Here is a 20,377-nt window from a genome sequence, read left to right on the forward strand (position 1 = left end):
AGTGTTTGAGAAACATAAGCTGGAGCATGAAACCAGGTGATCAGAAAAGGAGAGATGTGAACCAAGATTTCATGGAGATGAAGGAATTCAGTTGGTTTCTTAGGGACAATCCTATAGAGGTTCTGTAACCCTTGTTAGCACTTAGTTGGACTAAGGTTTTAGTTGGAGTGAAAAGTAGAGACCGGTGCAGAGTTTTGAGCAGAGAAATGAAATGATGGAAACTGTATATTTAAAGGTTTACTCTTCACTGCTCAGTAGAGAACAGACTATGGAGAGTCAAGGGCCGAAGTGGGAGGAGTCCCAGGAGACACTGCAGTAATCCAGGCGGGAGTGATAATGACCACAGTGAGAGTGGCGGCAGCAGCTGATGGACAGAAGGCATTCAAATCTAAATATATTCTGAGTGTGGAGTCACTGGCATGGCTGACAAACTGGATATGAGTGCTCAGGGAAGCATTCCCGGAGGGTATGTGGTGAACAACAGGAAGAATATCAGCCAAAACAACCAAGATGAGAAAGGCTGAGGTCCTACAGGATGGGGTAGGAGGAGCATCAGGAGATTGCTGTTGTAGAAAACATAGTAAATGACTCTTTTGAAGACTTTTGCTGACATGGAGCAAGAAACGGGGAGTAGCAATGGAAAAGTGGAGTCAGAGAACTTTGAATTCATAAAAGTTGGAAGGACTGTGATGACAGAAATGCACATGTGGATATTTGCATTTGGGAAGAAACAAATTAATTAGCATTTTAACTAAGTATCCTAACTATTCTAAACATCATTTTTTTTTTTTTGTACTATCTCAAAAGTTTTGAGTCTATTTAAATCTTGGTAGTAGTATATTTTCCAATCATTGAAAATGCAGTGATTTCTATTTCTACTCTTATATTTCATGAAGCAATAAAACTAAAATGAAATTGATTTTGTAATAGTATTATAACTCTTGTTTACAGGTGACTTTAATTTTTAAACTTCTATAGCCTATAGGTTTAGATATCCTAATTCTTTTAACAAGAATTTGTGTGTGCAGTGAAATATATTATGGATCTTCATCAAAATGTCTGTTTTAATCCTGAAGACTTTTCATTATATAGAGGTATATTTACACACACACACACACAAACATATATATACCTACACAAACATGCATACTATAAGTGAGATTAACAATCTGCCTGTGAAAATTGCTTTTATTGAAATAAAAATGCTGAAGCTTTGCTTAACACTTTATTGTTTCCCCAATAGAACCAACGAGAATAACCTTGGCACCGTCCAACATGGATGTCTCCGTGGGTGAGAGCGTCATTTTGCCCTGCCAGGTGCAACATGACCCCCTGTTAGCTGCCATGTTTACCTGGTATTTCAATGGGGCCCTCGCAGATTTTAGGAAAGATGGATCTCACTTTGAGAAAGTTGGTGGGGTAAGTCGTGACAGTTTCCTCCTGCTTTTTACACATCTCTGATGTTTTGTCCCCATAGAAACATCAGGGACATACATGTTGTGCCAGTAATGTTTGTTCTTTGAGACAACTAGGGTTTCAATTCTGTAGTGATCTGTGATCTAACTTTATCATACCAGAAAGTGATCACATTTACTTCAATCTGTAAATTATAATTTTATTTAAAATTAATGTTTGTTGTGTTTATGTTAAATATTACTTTTTTTTAAATTTTATTTTATTTTTAAAGCTGAAACACTGTATTAGTTTTGCCAAACATCCATAAACATAAATTCGTGTTTGTGTTAACAGTACTTTGTGATACTTTTGTCATGAGTATTCCCTTCCAGAAGGGAAGGTGTTCTTATGCAAGTGTTTATTTTCAACATAAAATGTTATGAAATTGAATGAAGTTTACATTTATGAAGTGCTTCCAATTTATCAGGCCAGGTTCTTCATCCCAGTTAATTCTTACAGTGGTGCTGGATGTTAGTGGTAAGAATTGTCATTTTGCAGGTGTTTAAACCAAGGATTTGTAAACTTATTAATCTGCCCAATGTCACTGAGCTGGTTAGTGGTGAAACTTAGATCCAAGTTTAAATATGTGAGTCCCCAAATTACCCATATATTTTCTTATGGTCCATTTTTTAACCTCATGTGTGATGGTTCTACTTGAGGAAGAATTATAAATTTCAAGGGAAAATAGGCACATTGAGGAGAACTGCTGAGAAGGGACTCAGTGTTGTGAACCACTCAGAGTTAAACAGCAGACCTCATACCTGGCCACATGTCTGTGAATCCAGAATCACAAGGCCAGCTTTCCTTGCCAGCCAGTTTGCATCGACACAAGATTATCTTCACTCATTTTGGCTAAGATGTCAGTGGTGCATCATTATGAAGTCTGGGTTTTCTCTTTATGGACAAAACAATATGATGGTTAATTCATCTATATTCATTTGAAAGTATTTATTAAAAGTACATATGTATATACATGGGCCTAGTAATGTGTCAGGATTGTGTGCAATTTCAAAGGATGGTGTTAAAACTTGAATGTGTGTGTGTATGCTCAGTCGTTTCCGACTCTTTGCAACCCCATGGACTGTAGTCTGCTAGGCTCCTCTGTCTGTGGAATTTTCCTGGCAAAAATCCTGGAGAGGATTGCCATTTTCTTCTCCAGGGGATCTTCCCAACCCAAAGTCGAACCTGTGTCTCGTGTGTCTCCTGCACTGGCCAGCAGATTCCTTACAATTGAGCCACCTGAATGGTGTCCCCTTAAAAGATCTGTTCTAATCCTAAAGCCTAGCTGTGAAATAGAATTATTAGTCTTTGTCCCTGGTTCCTAGCAAAGAGCTTCTAAAATCTTTAGAGTTTCCAGGGTGATGAAACCTCTTTTGCCCTAATGAAGTGAATCTGTGGGCTCCTGGATAGCTTCAGGATGGTCATGAGAAAGACCAAGCCATGATTAGAAGCCTGGAATTTCAGCACTCCCTACCCCATCCCCATCCTTCAGGAAGGAGGGAAGGGTTGGGGATTGAATTTATGATTGACCAGGCCTATGTGATGATGCTCCCATAAGCAACCCAAAAGTAAAGTACTTTTCACCACAGAGAGCTTCTGAGTTGGTGAACATAGCTACATGCTTCGTGGGTGACACACCCCACATCCACTGGGATAGAAATTCTTGCACTTGAAACACCTCAGGATCTCACCCTATATCTCTTCCTCTGGATGTTTAGATGCATTCTTAATGATCCTTTATGGCATTAATGTTTAAAGCGTCATAAAATAAATAAGTACTACCCTGAGTTCTGTGAGTCCTTCTAGCACATTATTGAGCCCAAGGAGCACATCATGGGAACATCAGTTTATAAGTGATTGGTGAGGAGTACAAATGGCAATCTGAGACTCAATCTGATGCCATCTCCAGGCAGTTAATACCAGAATTGAATTATAGGACTGCCTGTAATTGAATTACCAGACCTAGTGTTGGAAATTTGCCTGATATGGAAGACACACACATTTGGTGTTCTAAGTGTGTGTAGAGTAGTTGACCGTAAAGGTAACACAGAAAGAGTTTGTCCTTTACACTAGTACCTCAGAATGTGACCTTATTTGGAAAGGGTTGTTGCAGAAATAGTTAGTGAAGTTATGGTGATGTCATACTAGAATAGGATGGACCCTAATCCAGTATGACTGTTGTCCTTATAAGACAGCGGAAATTTGTACACAGACAAACACACAGAGAGAAGATCACCTTGTGAAGTCATAGACACAGGGGAAATGGCCCTGTGAAGATGGAGGCAGGCACTGTGAAGTTATGCTTCCACAAGTCCTAGAGTTCCTGGAGTTGCCAGAACCTGGAAGAGGCAGGGAAGGGTCTTATTCTAGAAATTTTGGAGAGAGATCTTGATTTCAGATTTCTGGCTCCAAAACTCTAAGAGGATAAAGTTCTGTTGTTTGAACCCCCTAGCTCATGTTACTGTGTTATAGCAGCCCTGCTGACCCTCTACAAATGGTCTTCAAGAAATTGGAGATGTTTAGATATCTAGCCACAGTTAAGTGCAATTTCAATGCTGTTTCTATTTTGTCATCTGGCTTGTTTTGTTTTCAAAGTTCTAGTTAACTTTCCAAATTGTTCTGACCAATTCAAGGCTTTCAAGAACTTCATCAGTTGCTACAAAGCATTACCATTTCTTTCACTATTGCTTTAAATGCTTTTTTTAAAAATTACCAATCTCTTCTATCACAACAGGAAAAGGCATATGCCAGTATCCTCTGCCAGCTCTTTACTCCATGCTTAGGGTTTATCATTTGCATTTTCTTGGAGGGGAGGCAATGGGGAGAAAAAAAAAAAAAGGGCAAGAATGTTACCTTCACAATAATTGCTTATCCAATCAGAAAAATGCTTCTCCTGTAACCCAGCTCTTACTCTAATTCATAAAGAATTTGATTTAAAACTTTTGCTTTTCTGCATATTGTAGATAACAGTATTTGTGATTTATCCTCTGGATTTTAAACTGTTGATAATATTTTATCCAATACAATGTCCTCTATCTGAGCTAATGCTAAAGAAATATATGTTGATATACTAAAAATTCAAAGTATTTTGATTTTATATGCATCAGACATACTCAAAGAAACATTTGCTAAGACTGAAGTAGACAGCTGCTTTCTTAAGAGGATCTTAGAATTGAGAATATTCAAGATAATAATGTTACTTAACTGCTGCTGTGCTGCTGATAGGTTCTACATAAAAAGTATTAAGTCAGCCATCTCTCTACAAGAGTCGGGTATCTGAACCATGCAATTTCATGAATTAACCCTATCACTTGCCAATTCTGTTCTTTTTCTAACATCCTTGATCACAGCCTATGAATTTTTTATTGACTTGTCACATTAGTTAACTTAATATTCTCCCATCAATGTAAAATGGTAAGCCCTACAAGATGACATTACTCTTAAGCACAGGCTATTAAATAAATTAGTTTTCTGTTGCATGAGAAGGGAGTCACATAACAACACTTTATCCTCTGATTGTGTGTTCATTGCAGCATCCACATTAATATCTAGAAAGTCTGCTTTTCTTTTATCACATTGTGTTCATAGATAGATTCCCTGTTTTCAAAAGCAATAGAATGTGAAGGAGGAGTTGCCAAGTGGGAAAGTTGTCTAGAAAGCTGGATAGTCTAAGAACCATTTTTTTTTTTTAAGAAAAAGAGAGAAAGAATTTAAAAAATGGAAAATCAAGCATACAGCTTTAAACTATTTCAGCCACTTGTCCTTGAGACTACTCTGAGTACTCAGTATTCATTTGTTATAAAAAGCACACACCTTTCGAGAAAAACCCAGAAGCTCAAAACAACCTCTAACAATTTAGATTAAATCTGTTGTATAGACTTGTACATCATGCCAAAGGAGTGTGATGGCTGTTGGAGGAGAGGAAATTGTCATGTCCAATACAGGTCACCAAATGAGGGTCATTGGCTTCATGAAGAAAAGAATTCAAGAGCAAGCCAGAGTAAAGTGAAAGCAAATTTATTTAGAGAGACAGATATTCCATAGGCAGAACGGGGACCTCCTCAGAAAGTGAGAGGGGCCCCAGGGCATGGGATTGTTGGTTTTTATGGACTGAGTAATTGCATGCTGTAAGGATTCGGAAGAATATTCTAACTATTCCAGGGAAGGATGCAGATCCCCAGGAACTGGGCTACTGCCCACTTTTTGATCTTTTATGGTCCACCTCGGAATTCTCATGGTGCACAAGAGACTGGTTTTGAGTGTTGTAATGAAGATACAATGAGCTAAAAGTCAGTGACCAGACTGTTCTCCATTCCACCTTGCATTCAACCAGTTCCATCCAGTTTTTATCACATCCTAAAGGCTGCACCCCTGCTTCATTAATCTTATTGTTGTGTCCCGCCTCCTTACCTCCTGTCTCAACTGCAGTTCAGGTTTCTGCTCTGTCAGAATGTATAACATTCAGAAAAGCTTGTTAAGCTAATTGTGCAAAGCAAATTGACACATCACCAAGGAGAAATATAGGTCAAATACAGGCTTTGTTCCATAGGACAAATCAAAGTTGTATAACTCAGTCAACAGTAAAAGGCTTCCGCTTAAGTCCACTGTTGGCCAAGCAAATTTTGTTTGCAGGCGCCATGTGGTCTAAATATAGAAGCAGGAGTTTGTGTTCAGGTACAGGTGAGATCTAGATCCTCTTGCTCACTAGATGATGCCCTTGTCTGGGGTCCTTTATGTTCCCCATTTTCTGGTTGCTTTTCCCAAAACTTTTTAGTATTTGCCACATTCCCTCCCACCACGAGATTTTGCACACATTGATCCCTCTTCCAAGAATACTGTTCTCTCTCCTTTTGCCTGTGTCTAGATATCTTCATATGTAGTTGTGTATATGTAGGTAAGAATGTATGTGGGTTTGTGTATACACTTAAATTTCATATATGCACAGTAATAGGATGAGACACAGTCCCAACAGTGTGTTTACAGTAGCATTCTATCATACCCATGTTTAATCAACAGAACTCTATTCCATTCACTCCCCCTCCAAAAAAAAAAAGGAAATAAAAGAAAAAGAGAAAAGGAGAAAGAAAAAAGAGGAATTGCATCATTCACCCAGTACCCAGCATAGCATCGTTCTTTCTCTGCTTTTAAATATATCTAAGCTTCTACTGACAAGAAAAAGGTTATAGCCCCAAGCACAGGAGAAATGAAAGAACATTATTGGCTGGTACCTAAGGATTTAAGGGCCTGACAACTTAAGTATGCTTTTAAGAACGTTCAAAAATAATTTGGCTTGCTGTGATAAGTTAACTTTTGGACTTAGACATATTACATAATGGAGACTGACTATAGCTTGAAACTTTCAAACCTAAACATCTCATGAGTCCCCTGTATATTTGATAAACCTGATGTGGGGCAGATAGTTTAGAAATGAGGAATGTATAGAGCCAAGCTGTAGAGCTTTATACACGGTTTGTGGAATTGGATCTGTGATGGATTAGAATGTGTGTGGATAAAAGTCACTGGAAGCAATAAGAGGTTTAGCAGTGACAACCAATCTGCCACTCATCGAACTGACTGCCTTCAGTGTGATTTATCTCCCACGGGCCACAATCACAGTCGAGCGACAGCCAGTCCTTGTGAGCCTGAGTCTTGATGTATTTCCCAGCTCTCGACGGCAGGAAAGAGTATCTTTGAAAGAAATCCTTTGTGTGTAATAACACAATATGGTCACTTTGACTTGATTAATTTCATAGAATTATTTGGGTATGATGACTAAGGGTTTGAAAATACCAGTTATTTTACGATACGAAATTCTGTAGGAGGTTTTATGTGCATTTGAAATACAGAACCAAGGCAAAGCACTCATTCCAAACAGTACCAGTGGTAATACACTGTGTTTTTAAACATCTTCCACTTAGAGTGTCATATAAATGTTATACCTTGTCCAAATTCAAAATATCAGCTGACTTGGAAAGATCATTAGGAGACTGTATTCAGCAATGAGCCCATAAAAGTTGGTGATTCTACCAGAAGAATTATTTTTATTCATCTTGAGCATAGTACAATAGCCCCTCACAATTCCTCCCACAAAACTATTTGGGGATGAAAAAATAAGAATTCTCCGATGCCTGTTGGAAAAAGGGAATTGCACAAAATAGCTGAAGTTGAGCTTGTTTCACTAGCTCATCATTTGCCCACCCAGGCATATAGGCTCAGTTCCTTATTAAGGTGTGATTAGTATCTCAGGAATGTGTTTATTATATACAGTGTTTATTAAGCTCAACCCCTAGTAGAAACCCTGCAAGATTGATATTTGGCAAAACTAATACAATTATGTAAAGTTTAAAAATAAAATAAAATTTAAAAAAAAAAGATTTAAATTTATAAGATGAGCAGAAGTCAGACCAAGTAACTTGTAACTTGAGCTAAAATCCATAAAAACAGCCAGAGTTAAAACAAAACCAACACTATGAGTGAAAAGATGTGCAAATACTTATCAGTCATATTTAACAGAAAAAAAAAAAAAGGCTAAGAAGTGTTAATTTCAAAAAACAATAGTAATTCAAGGCAAACCTTTAACGTAAAAAAGGAAATTTATTTTGTAAAAAGTTTGCTCTGCCATAAAGATAATAATCATGAATCATAATAGTCTAATTAATATGCCATTAAAATGTATCAAGTCAGAAACAAAGAGAAAAGTGAGAAACAAAATTATCACGTAGTCTGAGAATTCCTCTTTTAACCATCAACAGATAGTTTGCCAAAAATTAGAAAAAAACTATTTCATAATGGAAGTAACATACATATAAAACATTGATCCTAAAATTAAAAAATATACCTTCTTTTTCATCCTTTTCACACCCTTGTGAATTTTAGGAAATAAAAATAACAAAACAATTATATAGAAAGGAGATAGATAGAGGAAGAAATGGAAGGATGGAGGAATGGCCAAGAGCAATGATTGAGCTCTGAAAGATACTAATGAAGAATACAGCTGTTAAAACAGCTAAAATTAGAAATGAGAAAGAGAATGTGATAGGTAAGAAAGAATTAATAAACAGCATTCCATGTTCAAGTCATATGTATGAAAACTCAATTAAATATAAACTTTTGGGAAGAATATAAATGATCAATATTAATAAGAATTCCTTTGTAAATCCATAATCATAAAAAAAACTGTGTAACCCCCTGCCCCCACAAAAAAGGATTCTAAAACTAGAGTTTTACTGGTAATTTTTTTCAATTTTTTGGCAATAGATAAATTGTTATATAAGCTATTTGAAAATATAAAAAGTTTTAAATCTTTCTAATTTATTTTGTTAGGCTAGTATATTCCTGAGGACAAAACCTGGCAAGATTACAAAAAATTAGTAAATTTGAATCAATTTCATGATTATAGTGTGAAAACCTAAATAAGATTTTAGCAAAAAAAATTTGAAAAGTTTAGTTGCTCAGTCATGTCCGACTCTCTGCAACCCCATGGACTGTAGCCTACCAGGCTCCTCTGTCCATGGGATTTTCTAGGCAAGAGTACTGGAGTGGGTTGCCATTTCCTTCTGCAGAGGATCTTCCTGACCCAGGGATCGAACCTGGGTCTCCACATTGTAGGCAGATGCTTTACCATCTGAGCTACCAGGGAAGTCCTAATAAAATCTGAACATTATACTAAAAGAATAAACTTTATAAGTACTCAGTGATGGTTTCAGAAATGTGCATGCTTCATATCAATAAATATAATAACATAGACCACTGTATCCTCAATGGACATTTATAAGACATTCAATAAAATTAATGACCAATATAGGAAGAAATAATTGCTTCTTCACACCTCAAAAATATCTTTAAAGGAAATGCCAGGAATCCTTTTATTTAAACCAGGAACAAGACAAAATACACACCAGTACCATTACCTTGGACTTAACTGATAGCTCAGTTGGTAAAGAATCCGCCTGCAATGCAGGAGACCCTAGTTCGATTCCTGGGTCAGGAACATCTGCTGGAGAAGGGATAGACTACCCACTCAAGTATTCTCAGGCTTCCCTTGTGGCTCAGCTGGTAAAGAATCTGCCTGCAATGCGGGAAACCTGGGTTCGATCCCTGGGTTGGGAAGATCCCCCGGAGAAGGGAAAGGCTACCCACTCCAGTATTCTGGCCTAGAGAATTCCATGGACTGTATAGTCCATGAGGTTGTGGAGAGTTGGACATGACTGAGCGACTTTCACATAGACCATTACCTTAAATCCATTTGGAGGGTTTTGGGCCAATACAGTTGATATGAACAAGAATAAATGTCTAAATTGTGAAATAAGGAGACAGAATTATCATTATTGGAGAACAAAATACTGCTGCCGCTGCTGCTGCTAAGTCACTTCAGTCGTGTCCGACTTACTAGGGCTTCTCAAAACCGAATAGTATCAACTCTAAAAATTTTTAAAACTAACCAAAGTTCAGTCAACTACTGTGATAGAAAATAAATTTACAAAAAGCAATAGACTTACTTATGTGTCAACAATAACCAATGAAAAGTATACAAAAATGTCCTTCAAAAGATAGATTAAAATATATGCTAATAATTTGCACAAGTGCAGAAGGTCTAAATAAAGCCAGCTACAGTACTTTCTTAGGATGAATGGGTGGATGTAGAGAAACACAGGGAAAGAATAATAAACACCATCAGTGCTCCTAGATGAAATATAAGAGCTATATATCGTAAGGCTTTTCATTTTTCTTAGATTTTTCCATGGTTCCAAAATGACTATCAGTCAGATTCCACTTGGGACAATTCTGAGGTAAAGAAAAGAAAAGTTTACAGTGTTCTGAAAGAAGAGTAATGACACTTTGTCAGCAATTCCCAGGTTGTTTTCTGGAGGATATGTGTTCAGGTATGAATTGCTGGATAGGATTGGAATTATACATATAGTTACATCATTGAATCATCTGCACTCAAAATTCCAACTCTTGTAACCTGTTTCATTCTCCTGTGAACTGTTGTTTATCTTTCTTTGCCTCATCTATAAAACTTTTATCTACTCATCTATAAAACTAGCATGATAATAGTAATTTATTCTAAGGTATGCATAAAATACTTAGACCAATTTGTGTTAGCTCTTGCTGCTGCTGTTGTTGCGGTTACTACAACTAGCAAGGCTGGTAGGATTGTTTCTAAAGTATTCTCTAGGAAAACTGCAACAATTCACAGCTTTATCAGCAGAGCAGGAGGGTGCCTGTTTCCCCGGTCGTTTCCACACATTTTTTCCCTTGAGGTTTTTAAATAAAAAAATTCCCAAGCAGATGGTTGAGAAGTGTTATCTCTTTATGAACAGTGTCTCATTTCTCAGAATAAACAGTAAAATTGAGAATCTTTCCATTTTGCTTATTAGTAACTTGGATACTTAAGGAAGATTCAGAATTATAACAGACTCCTCCAAATCAAGAAAATTCGGGGCTTACTACTGACTTATAAAATGCATGAAACTTCTGCAGAAAACAAAAAAAATTTACCTAATTTCTAGCTCAAGAAATTTACAAAAGCCCAGCTGCCTGAATTATTATACAGAAGAATATTCAAAAAATTATTTTAAATCTAGCAATAGAGAATGACTTCCCCAGATCGCAAAAGCAAAACACGTTGCTTCAAGACAACCATCAGTTAAATCAGACCTATTTTATTTCTGCTAGAAACAAAGTAATGATGTTGATATTTGCATATAATAGATTTTTAATCTCACGTATTTTTTGTGTCCTTTAGACAGTGTTCTCCTTAGGTCACAGCAGGAAATATTACACACAAATTCACAGTATGTACTGGCCATTTCCTGTTCCTCTTCCATACCTTGCAGATTTGTATCCTCCGTTCATTTCTTCCATTAGAAGTCAGGTCTTTTGTTTTACAGGTTTACAGTAGGTCTTTATATAGTCAGACTCTTAATTATATCTTATCTTAGTGTGATTCACTGGAAATGTCTTCTTTTAGTATGCCACTTTTGTGTTAAACTTTTCTATTATTATATCATTCAGAATAAAACTTTTCATTTTCATGTAGTCAAAAAAATCTGTATTGTTCTTTTCCTAATAGTTCTCATAACTTTTCTTGGATTGAATGGAAAATTCAAACTGTAGCAATTTGAAGAGGAATATGAAGATTTTAAAACTAGTATTCATGGAGAGTAACATTAGAAAATTTGGGGAAGTTAGGCTAATGCTATGGGAGAGAAATTTTGGGAGATATGCAGATATTTACAGAATATTTCAGGGAGATTTTGCTGTTAATTTCATATTGTCCCCCACATAACTTCTATAAAATGTCACCACTCCAATTTTTAGGAATTGAATTTGTCTCAGGGGTGGGGGTGTCTATTGTTTACTGTTGATCTTAGGACATACTGAGATTCCACCATTGGACCCATCCTCCAGTTAGCCAGTTGAAAACTATAAGCTACCACCAAAGAGATACTAATGTGTATGTTTGTGTATCTATAAATATGTTTGTATATATCCCAGCACATGAAAATCTAAATGCAGCTATGTACAGATACTTTAAAAAAATCTCTAAAGGAAGTTCTGAGTCAGTAATAATTCATTCAGTATTGCTTATAATTCTTTCAGATCCTCCATTGTAAATAACAGGTGTTTGCTTGTATCTATGATTTGCAAATTTAAAATATCTCATCTCTGGAAGTGGAGGAACGAACTAGCAGTTTGCAATTTTGGTTTTATTTTTGGGGTGAGCCAAAGGTTCATGAATACATTCTGAAAAATGTCAAAAATAGGCTTAAAACTAACAAATCCAATAAATGAACAAATCAGTCAAACCAAATGAGGAGGTAAATGGTATCTGCTAATCACAGCATTATCTTTTATTCCTGATGACTTATTATTTTAAAAGCTTTTTTAGGAAATAATTCTTATAATTCAACTATTTAAAGTGTACCATTAAACAGCTTTGGTATGTTCAAAGAGATCTACATGTATCATCATCATCAACTTTAGAGTGTCCTAAAAACCCTTAGCATCCTATAATCTTTACTATCTCCATGCTCCTGCTGCTGCTGCCAAGTCGCTTCAGTCATGTCCGACTCTGTGCAACCCCATAGATGGCAGCCCACCAGACTCCACTGTCCCTGGGATTCTCCAGGCAAGAACACTGGAGTGGGTTGCCATTTCCTTCTCCAATGCATGAAAGGGAAAAGTGAAAGGGAAGTTGTTTAGTCGTGTCCGACTCTTCGTGACCCCATGGATTGCGGCCCACCAGGCTCCTCCGTCCATGGGACTTGCCAGGCAAGAGTACTGGAGTGGGGTGCCATTGCCTTTTCTTTACTATCTCCATACTTTTGCCTTTTTCCAGAATGTCCTGTAGTTGTAATCACGTGATATATAGCCATTTTGGATTGACTTACTTCACTTAGTACTGTACATTTTTATTTCCTCCCTATCTTTTAGTGGCTTAAGAGGTGGTTTTCTTTTTTTTTTTTTTTTTTGTACCGGATATAATAGTGTACCACTCACCTCCTAAAGGCCTGCTTGGTCACTTCCAAGTTTTTGAAATTATGAATAAAGCTGTGTGCAGGTTTTGTATGGACATAAGTTTTCAATCTGGTTAAACATCAAGGAGTAAGATTTCTAGGTCCTTTTTGTTGTTGTTGTTCAGTCACTCAGTCATGTCCAACTCTTTGCAACCCCATGGACTGCAGCAGGCCAGGCTTCACTGTCCTTCACTATCTCACAAAGCTAGCTCAAACTCATATCCATTGAGTCGATGATGCCATCCAACCATCTCCTCCTCTGTTGTCCCTTTCTCTTCTTGCCCTCAATATTTCCCAGCATAAGGGTCTTTTCCAAAGAGTTGGCTCTTTGCATCAAGTGGCCAAAGTATTGGAGCTTCAACTTCAGCATCAGTCCTCCCAGTGAATATTTAGGGTTGATTTCCTTTAGGATTGACTGGTTGATCTCCAGGGGAGATCTCCAGGGAAATTTCAAGAGTCTTCCAGCACCACAATTCAAAAGCATCAATTCTTCAGCACTCAGCCTTCTTTATGGTCCAACTCTCACATCTATACATGACTACTGGGAAAACCATAGCTTTGACTAGACAGACCTTTATCAGCAAAGTAATGTCTCTGCTTTTGAATATGCTGTCTAAGTTGGTCATAACTTTCCTTCCAAGGAGTAAGCGTCTTTTAATTTCATGGCTGCAGTCACTATTCACAGTGATTTTGGAGCCCAGGGATATAAATCTGTCACTGTTTCCACTTTTCCCCCATTTATTTCCCATGAAGTGCTGAGGCCTGATGCCGTGATCTTGGTTTTTTAAATGTTGAGTTTTAAGCCAGCTTTTTCACTCTCCTCTTTCACTTTCATCAAGAGGTCTTTGGTTGATGAAAAATTCCTCTTTGATTTCTATCATAAGGATGGTGTCATCTGCATATCTGAGGTTATTGTTATTTCCTCCTGGCAATCTTGATTCCAGCTTGTGCTTCATGCAGCCTGGATTTTTGCCTGATGTACTCTTTATATAAGTTAAATAAGCAGGGTGATAATATACAGCCTGATGTACTCCTTTCCCAATTTGAACCAGTCCATTGTTCCATGTCAAGTTCTAACTGTTGCTTCTTGACGTGCATACAGATTTCTTAGGAAGCAGGTATGGTGGTATGGTATTTCTGTCTCTTGAAAAATTTCCCATAGTTTGTTGTGATCCACACAGTCCAGGGTTTTAGCATAGTCAATGAAGCAGATGTTTTTTCTGGAATTCTCTTGTTTTTTCTATGGTCCTACATATGGCAATAATATGTTTAGTTTCACTTTCCTCCTAGCAGTGAATTGTTATTTTGAAAAAAACTATGAGATCAATTAAGAATATTTTACTTACTTATTTTCTGATGTTCTTCTTTTCTTATTTAGGCCTGTGTTTCTGGCCTTTATCACTTTCGTACTCTCTGGAGAGAGACCTGTGGTTTGATTTCAGATATAAATCTGGGAAATTCTTCATCACCACTGCTTCACATGTTATTTCTGTTCCTTTTTTTCTTTCTTCTCCTTCTGTTACCACCATTTTACAGTACTTAAGTATTTTCTTCTGTATTTTCAGTTGTTTCATCTTTTAAGTTTTGGAACATTTGATTGTCACACACATACACACTTTATCCTCAAGCTTAGAGATTGTTTTCTCAGCCATGTTTAGTCTACTAATGAGCCCATCGAAGTCATTACTTATCTCTTTACAGTATTTTTGATCACTGGCTTTCTTTTTTTAAGAATGTTTTTCAAGGAGACTTTCTTCTCTACAGGTCCTTGAGAAAACAGGTGCCTTGTCTTATACTGCTTCCTATAGATGATAGGAACTTGTCCTTCAGCTTACACATTTCTTTTTTAGTTTTTTTTTGGTTTTGTTTTTTTTTTTTTTTTTTAGAATCTCCATTCCTCTGCTTACATTATCCATTTTTTGCATACTACCTATTTTTTTTCCATTAAATACCTTAGCATATTAATCATAGTTCTTTAAAATTTCTGGTCTGATAACTCATGCCATGTCTGATGCCTGTTCTGATGTGTATTCAACCTCTTAATACTGTTGTTTTTTGCATTTTAATATGCTGTGTAAGTTTTCTCTTGAAACCCATGAATGATGTACTGGCTAAAAGAAGTGCAGTGAATAGGGCTTTACAAATATAGTGGGAAAGTATGGGAGTGAGAGGGAGTATTCTCTAGTTATGTGTCTTGGTCCCATTGTTTTGGTGAACCTGTCCTCCTGAATTATCAACTTCACCAGTTCTTTGTCTCCTCCTCACCCATTTGGTGGGACAGGATGGCTGAGGGACTGGAGCTGTGTGTTTCCTTTCCCCCATGTGGGAAGCTATATTTGGGTATTTTTCTTAGAAAGAGGTGGTGGTGCTGTGTTCCTGTCATGTGTGATGCTATGCGACCCCATGGACAAGATTTACTAGGCTATTACAAAACCCCAGCAGGTTAGGCTCTGGTAAAATAGTTTCTTCTGAAGGAAAAATTTGTTTTTTTAAGAATATAGTGCTGTGGCTTGTTGCAAAATGGTTCATTTTACGCCCCCCCACCTCCCAGAAGTATGAGAAGATCTTCAATCATTATTCACTATGATGATCCAGTTGAGTTCCTGGAGGTAAAACTCAGAAAAATGTGGGGAACCACCTATGTCCTGGGTTCCCAGGAGTGTTAGCTCTTAGACTTGTTCTGCTGACCCTCCAGAAATTCATCAATCACAGTTCAGATTTTTCTACTCCAGTACTGGCTTCCAGGGAAAATTCTGCTGTTGTATTTCTGCTCTGGAAAGTTGTGGTTCTCTGTATTTGCCTATTATCTCTCCATTTTAGAGGTAGTGGTTTTATTCTTGACCTCACTTCTCTGTCAGATTTAAAAGGAGTTGCTTAACTTTTTACTTGTTGTCAGAACAGAGTGATGACTGCTAAACTGTTTATATGCCAGTTGAAAATCAGAAGTCAGGGTGATTGTTCTGTTTTTTAATTAGGTTATTTGACTTTTTATTATTGAGTTGTAATTGTCCATAGTGGCTTGGATTTTTATGTCTCAATTTCAGAAAGAAAATTACTCTACTTTACAAGACATAATATTTAATTATACCGTATAGTTGATCTGGACATGAAAAAGAAAGTGAAGAATAAATGGCTCATTTGGGGCAATTGAAAATTTTAGACACAAAACCCAGGAATTTTAGCTATTTTTTATTACAGTAAATACTCTAATTTTGAAAACCATTTATTAATACTGACTTGAAAATTTTAGATGATGCTTTTTACTAGAAAAATAGTCTAATGATAATATTTGACGTCCAACCTTCTGTCTTTGATAGCTTACAGTGAATGATGTTGGATTCATGATCTCCAAAGAAGAAGATTTAGCTTTGGGATCACTCAAGAGCTTTTGTGTAGCAGAGTTTTATTAAAGTAAGAAAAGGGGCAGAGAAAACTTCTGACATAGACATCAAAAGGGGGATGGAGAGTGCCCCCCTTGCTAGTGTTAGTAAGGGAGTTATATACTTTTTAATTGGTTATTACAGTAGATCAAAAGAATGTCTCAAGGTTGTAAAGATCTTACTAGACCCACTCCCATAATATACATTTTAAGATAACAGGATTAGTCAGAAGGTTTTCAAGAAGGAGAAACTCTTGTCCTCAAGCAAGATATATTATATAATCCTTAGTACAGAGTTTAAACAGAGTTGTTTGTTGCATAATCATCAGTTATGGAAAACATTTTATGTGACTAATTTATATAACATTTTAAAACGTTTTATGTGACTAAGACTAAGGAATGTAGAGAAAAAAAAAGACATTTGTCCTTTCCTCCTTCTTGAGACCTCCTTGGGGACCCTGGACTTCTTATCAACCTGCCTAGGAATTGACTCTCTCAGTCTCTCATCTTTTTTGTCATATTTTTAAAGAAGACTTTGAGATTTTGGAGAAGGAAATGACAACCCACTCCAGTACTCTTGCCTGGAAAATCCTATGGATGGAGGAGCATGGTAGACTACAGTCCATGGGGTTGCAAAGAGTCAGACACGACTGAGCAACTTCACTTTCACTTTTCTTTCTTTCACTTTGAGATTTTAAAAATCTATATTTCTGGAGTATCAGGAAAACTGTTGGAATATTTTGGTCTGAAGTCGTAATAAAGCTAGCATGATCACTTTGTGAACGACTCTCCTAGGAGAGAGTATGATTTTATTCTCTCTGACTGTGGGTATCTTTTCTCTGGCTTATCACACAGGCTACTGACATGCAAGGACATCTAGCTCAGGGTTGTTGGAGTTTTTTACATCTATTTTGGTTTCTTGGCACAGTCAGCTTAAAACAACCCTGCAAGGATGAATTTTGAACAAAGACTATAAACTCACCATTCTCCCTCTCTCAGAACTGCTAATGGGAGGAAGCCGAGGAAAAGACAGAAAGTAAGAGGACCATTTTGTATAGTCTTTGTAGGTCACCTACCCTCAAAAGAGGCAGTATGGCAACTACAGAATGGATCTGAAGGGATGTGGCTCATGGTGTTTTCCAAAAATGGCTACACACGCACACTTTGCCCAATTTGCTCGTCTTTCACTATGACTTTGACACTGTTTCTCATCAAGTGGTGAAATGAATGCCTCTCCGCTTAAACCCAGGTAGACCTTTGTGACTGCCTTAACTGATAAAGAAAAATAGGAGTGAAGCTCTGTGATTGCTGAGGCTAGCTCATAAAAATGCATGCACTTCCACCTTGTTGTATTGGTACAGTTTTGCTTGGAATCCAGCCAGCATAATATGAGGAAGTACAAACAGGTAGACAGAGAGGTCTACCTTAAGAGCAGGGCTGTGCTTCCACTCACTAGCCAACACCACTCAACAGTCATGTAAGCTGGTACTGTCCCCATTCAAGCTGCCCCAGCTGATAAGGTTTACAACTGAGATGAGCTGATGATCTCTGCTCAGATTACACATTGTTGAGTGGTGTGAATGATCATCATTTTTTAAAGCCACTAAATTTGGGGAGTAATTTATTACTTACCAAAATTAATTGGAACTAGGAAGTGAACACAAGACATTTGGCACAAATTGCTTGCTCAAGTTTCCATGAAAACAGTGGCTTTTTGTACCTTGGTATCAGTGGATTTCATTTTTTTATGTGCTAACTTTATAATTCTACAAGGGACAGATCTACTCCCAGTATATTTTAAACCTCTTGTATCAGGGTAAAAACAACAAAAAGAAAAAAGACATTTGATCTGTGAGATGTGATTGCCACTCAAGATATGCTCTTAGATATTATGACTTGAAACACCTTCATTCTTTGTCAGAATTGTCACATCAGTTCAGAGTAATCTTAGGGTGATTCACATTGACTAACAGTTTCTGTAGAAACCTATCACTGTGTTGAATTATTTCAATGACTATTGTTTTTAAAATGACAATAGGTATGTCAGTGCAATCTAATGTCAAGGAAATGAGCCTTGTGCTTGACCTATAGTTCCTGTTTCACAAATATTACTTTCTCAGCCATCCTCCAGAATGAAAATATGTACCGGAGTACTTTCCTCTGCTTATAAATCCAGCACTAAACAACCTAACTTGATGATTATTTTATGCATTTATTGACTGTAGAGCTTTAAACCTATGGAGAAGATGTTGGTGACTGTCTTGAGCCTTTTAGTTCCAGGAGGAGTGAAGATGAAGAATATCAAATCTCAGGAGTTTAATGAGTTTTGATACTAGCTGATCATTAGAATTAGCTAAAAGCTCTCCATTTCTTATCCATCCTAATTTAACTGTTCTGAGATGTAGCTTCATGAGTTCTGGTATGTTTATAAAGACTGTCCAGGTGAATTTATTGTACAGCCAGTGTTGAGAACTACTGGCTTAGTGATCTGAGTAGCCAAGTGTTTTGCAAAGCACAGATAAGGCACCATAGGCAACAAAGCAGAGTAAGATCCATGCTGTTTTCAATTTTGTTTCAATCATTTAGGTTAAATCAACGAGAGTAATTCAGTATGGTGTTAGGTTGGTCACAAATGGTTTTCCAATTCTTGTTAATCTGCCTTTTTAATTAAAAGAGCAAAGGTCACATTCTCAGAGGCTTTGAAAATGTACAGCTAGTGTCCATTTACATTATTGTGGACCATGTCTGTTGGCATTATTTTCTATTTCTACCCTTTTCATTTTATCAGTTAACTATTATTTTTGTCAGCAGTGTTCCATGTTAGATAAAAGTACACATATTTCTGTGTTGACTTCTATATAATTTAAGTTTAAGAAAGTTAAATAGTTTAAGAAAAAATTAAGTAAATAATAGAGCATTTTGTCCTGAGATGTGGCTTACCAAAAATGCAGAGGTGTCCTTCTAATGGCTGAAGTTTAGGAAGCATTGAGGAAACAATCACTTTGGGAACAGACACTAGGGATCATGAGATCACTAGCTTCCAGTAAGATACTCCACGAACACTACCCTGATCAGAAAAAAAAAAAAAAAAAAAATCCCCAGGTTGTTAATATGAGCTTGATGTTGAAATAGAAGCTGATACCTCAAAGGTAACTTGGATATTAGATACAATTAAATATATGTCTGAAGAGTCTTTGACCAAGCTTTTATCTTCTACATGTCACTCTCGCAATAGATATGATAAGAGAAGCTGATATCTAAATCCTGTAAAGGATCAGTTCAGTTCAGTCGCTCAGTCGTGTCCAACTCTTTGTTTCCCCATGGACTGCAGCATGCCAGGCCTCTCTGTCTATCACCAAACTTATACTCAAAAGCTTACTTTTGGGTTTATCAAACTCATGTCCATTGAGTTGGTGATGCCATCCAACCATCTCATCCTTTGTCATCCCTTTCTCCTCCTTCCTTCAATCGTTCCCAGCATCAGAGTCTTTTCAAATGAGTCAGTTCTTTGCATCAGGTGGCTGTGGCCAAAGTACTGGAATTTCAGCTTCAACATCAATCCTTCCAATGAATATTCAGGACTCATTTCCTTTAGGATGGACTGGTTGGATCTCTTTGCAGTACAAGGGACTCTCAAGAGTCTTCTCCAACACCACAGTTTGAAAGTATCAATTCTTTGGTGCTCAGCTTTCTTTGTAGTCCAGCTCTCATATCCATACATGACTACTGGAAAAAACCATAATTTTGACTAGATAGACCCTTGTTGCCGAAGTAATGTCTCTACTTTTTAATATGCTGTCTAGGTTGGTCATAACTTTTCTTCCAAGGAGCAAGTGTCTTTTAATTTCATGGCTGCAGTCACCATCTGCAGTGATTTTGGAGCCCAGTCTGTCAATATCTCCACTGTTTCCCCATTTATTTGCAATGAAGTGATGGGACCAGATGCCATGATCTTAGTTTTCTGAATGTTGACTTTTAAGCCAAATTTTTCACTCTCCTCTTTCACTTTCATCAAGAGGCT

General features: G+C 37.0%; 1 protein-coding gene across 6 annotated transcripts in view; it reads left to right on the forward strand.

The window, feature by feature from the left end:
* The window catches only part of CNTN3 (contactin 3), a 391,647-nt gene that overhangs the window by 315,747 nt on the left and 55,523 nt on the right, over positions 1 to 20,377 (forward strand). For all 6 annotated transcript variants that reach the window (XM_055557267.1, XM_055557268.1, XM_055557264.1 and 3 more), the window contains exon 13: positions 1,244 to 1,419. In XM_055557267.1, coding sequence (XP_055413242.1) covers positions 1,244 to 1,419 — 176 coding nt within the window. The remainder of the gene's footprint in view (positions 1 to 1,243; positions 1,420 to 20,377) is intronic.

The sequence above is a fragment of the Bubalus kerabau genome, chromosome 20 (assembly GCF_029407905.1).
Source record: "Bubalus kerabau isolate K-KA32 ecotype Philippines breed swamp buffalo chromosome 20, PCC_UOA_SB_1v2, whole genome shotgun sequence".
NCBI classification, from domain to species: Eukaryota; Metazoa; Chordata; class Mammalia; order Artiodactyla; family Bovidae; genus Bubalus; species Bubalus kerabau.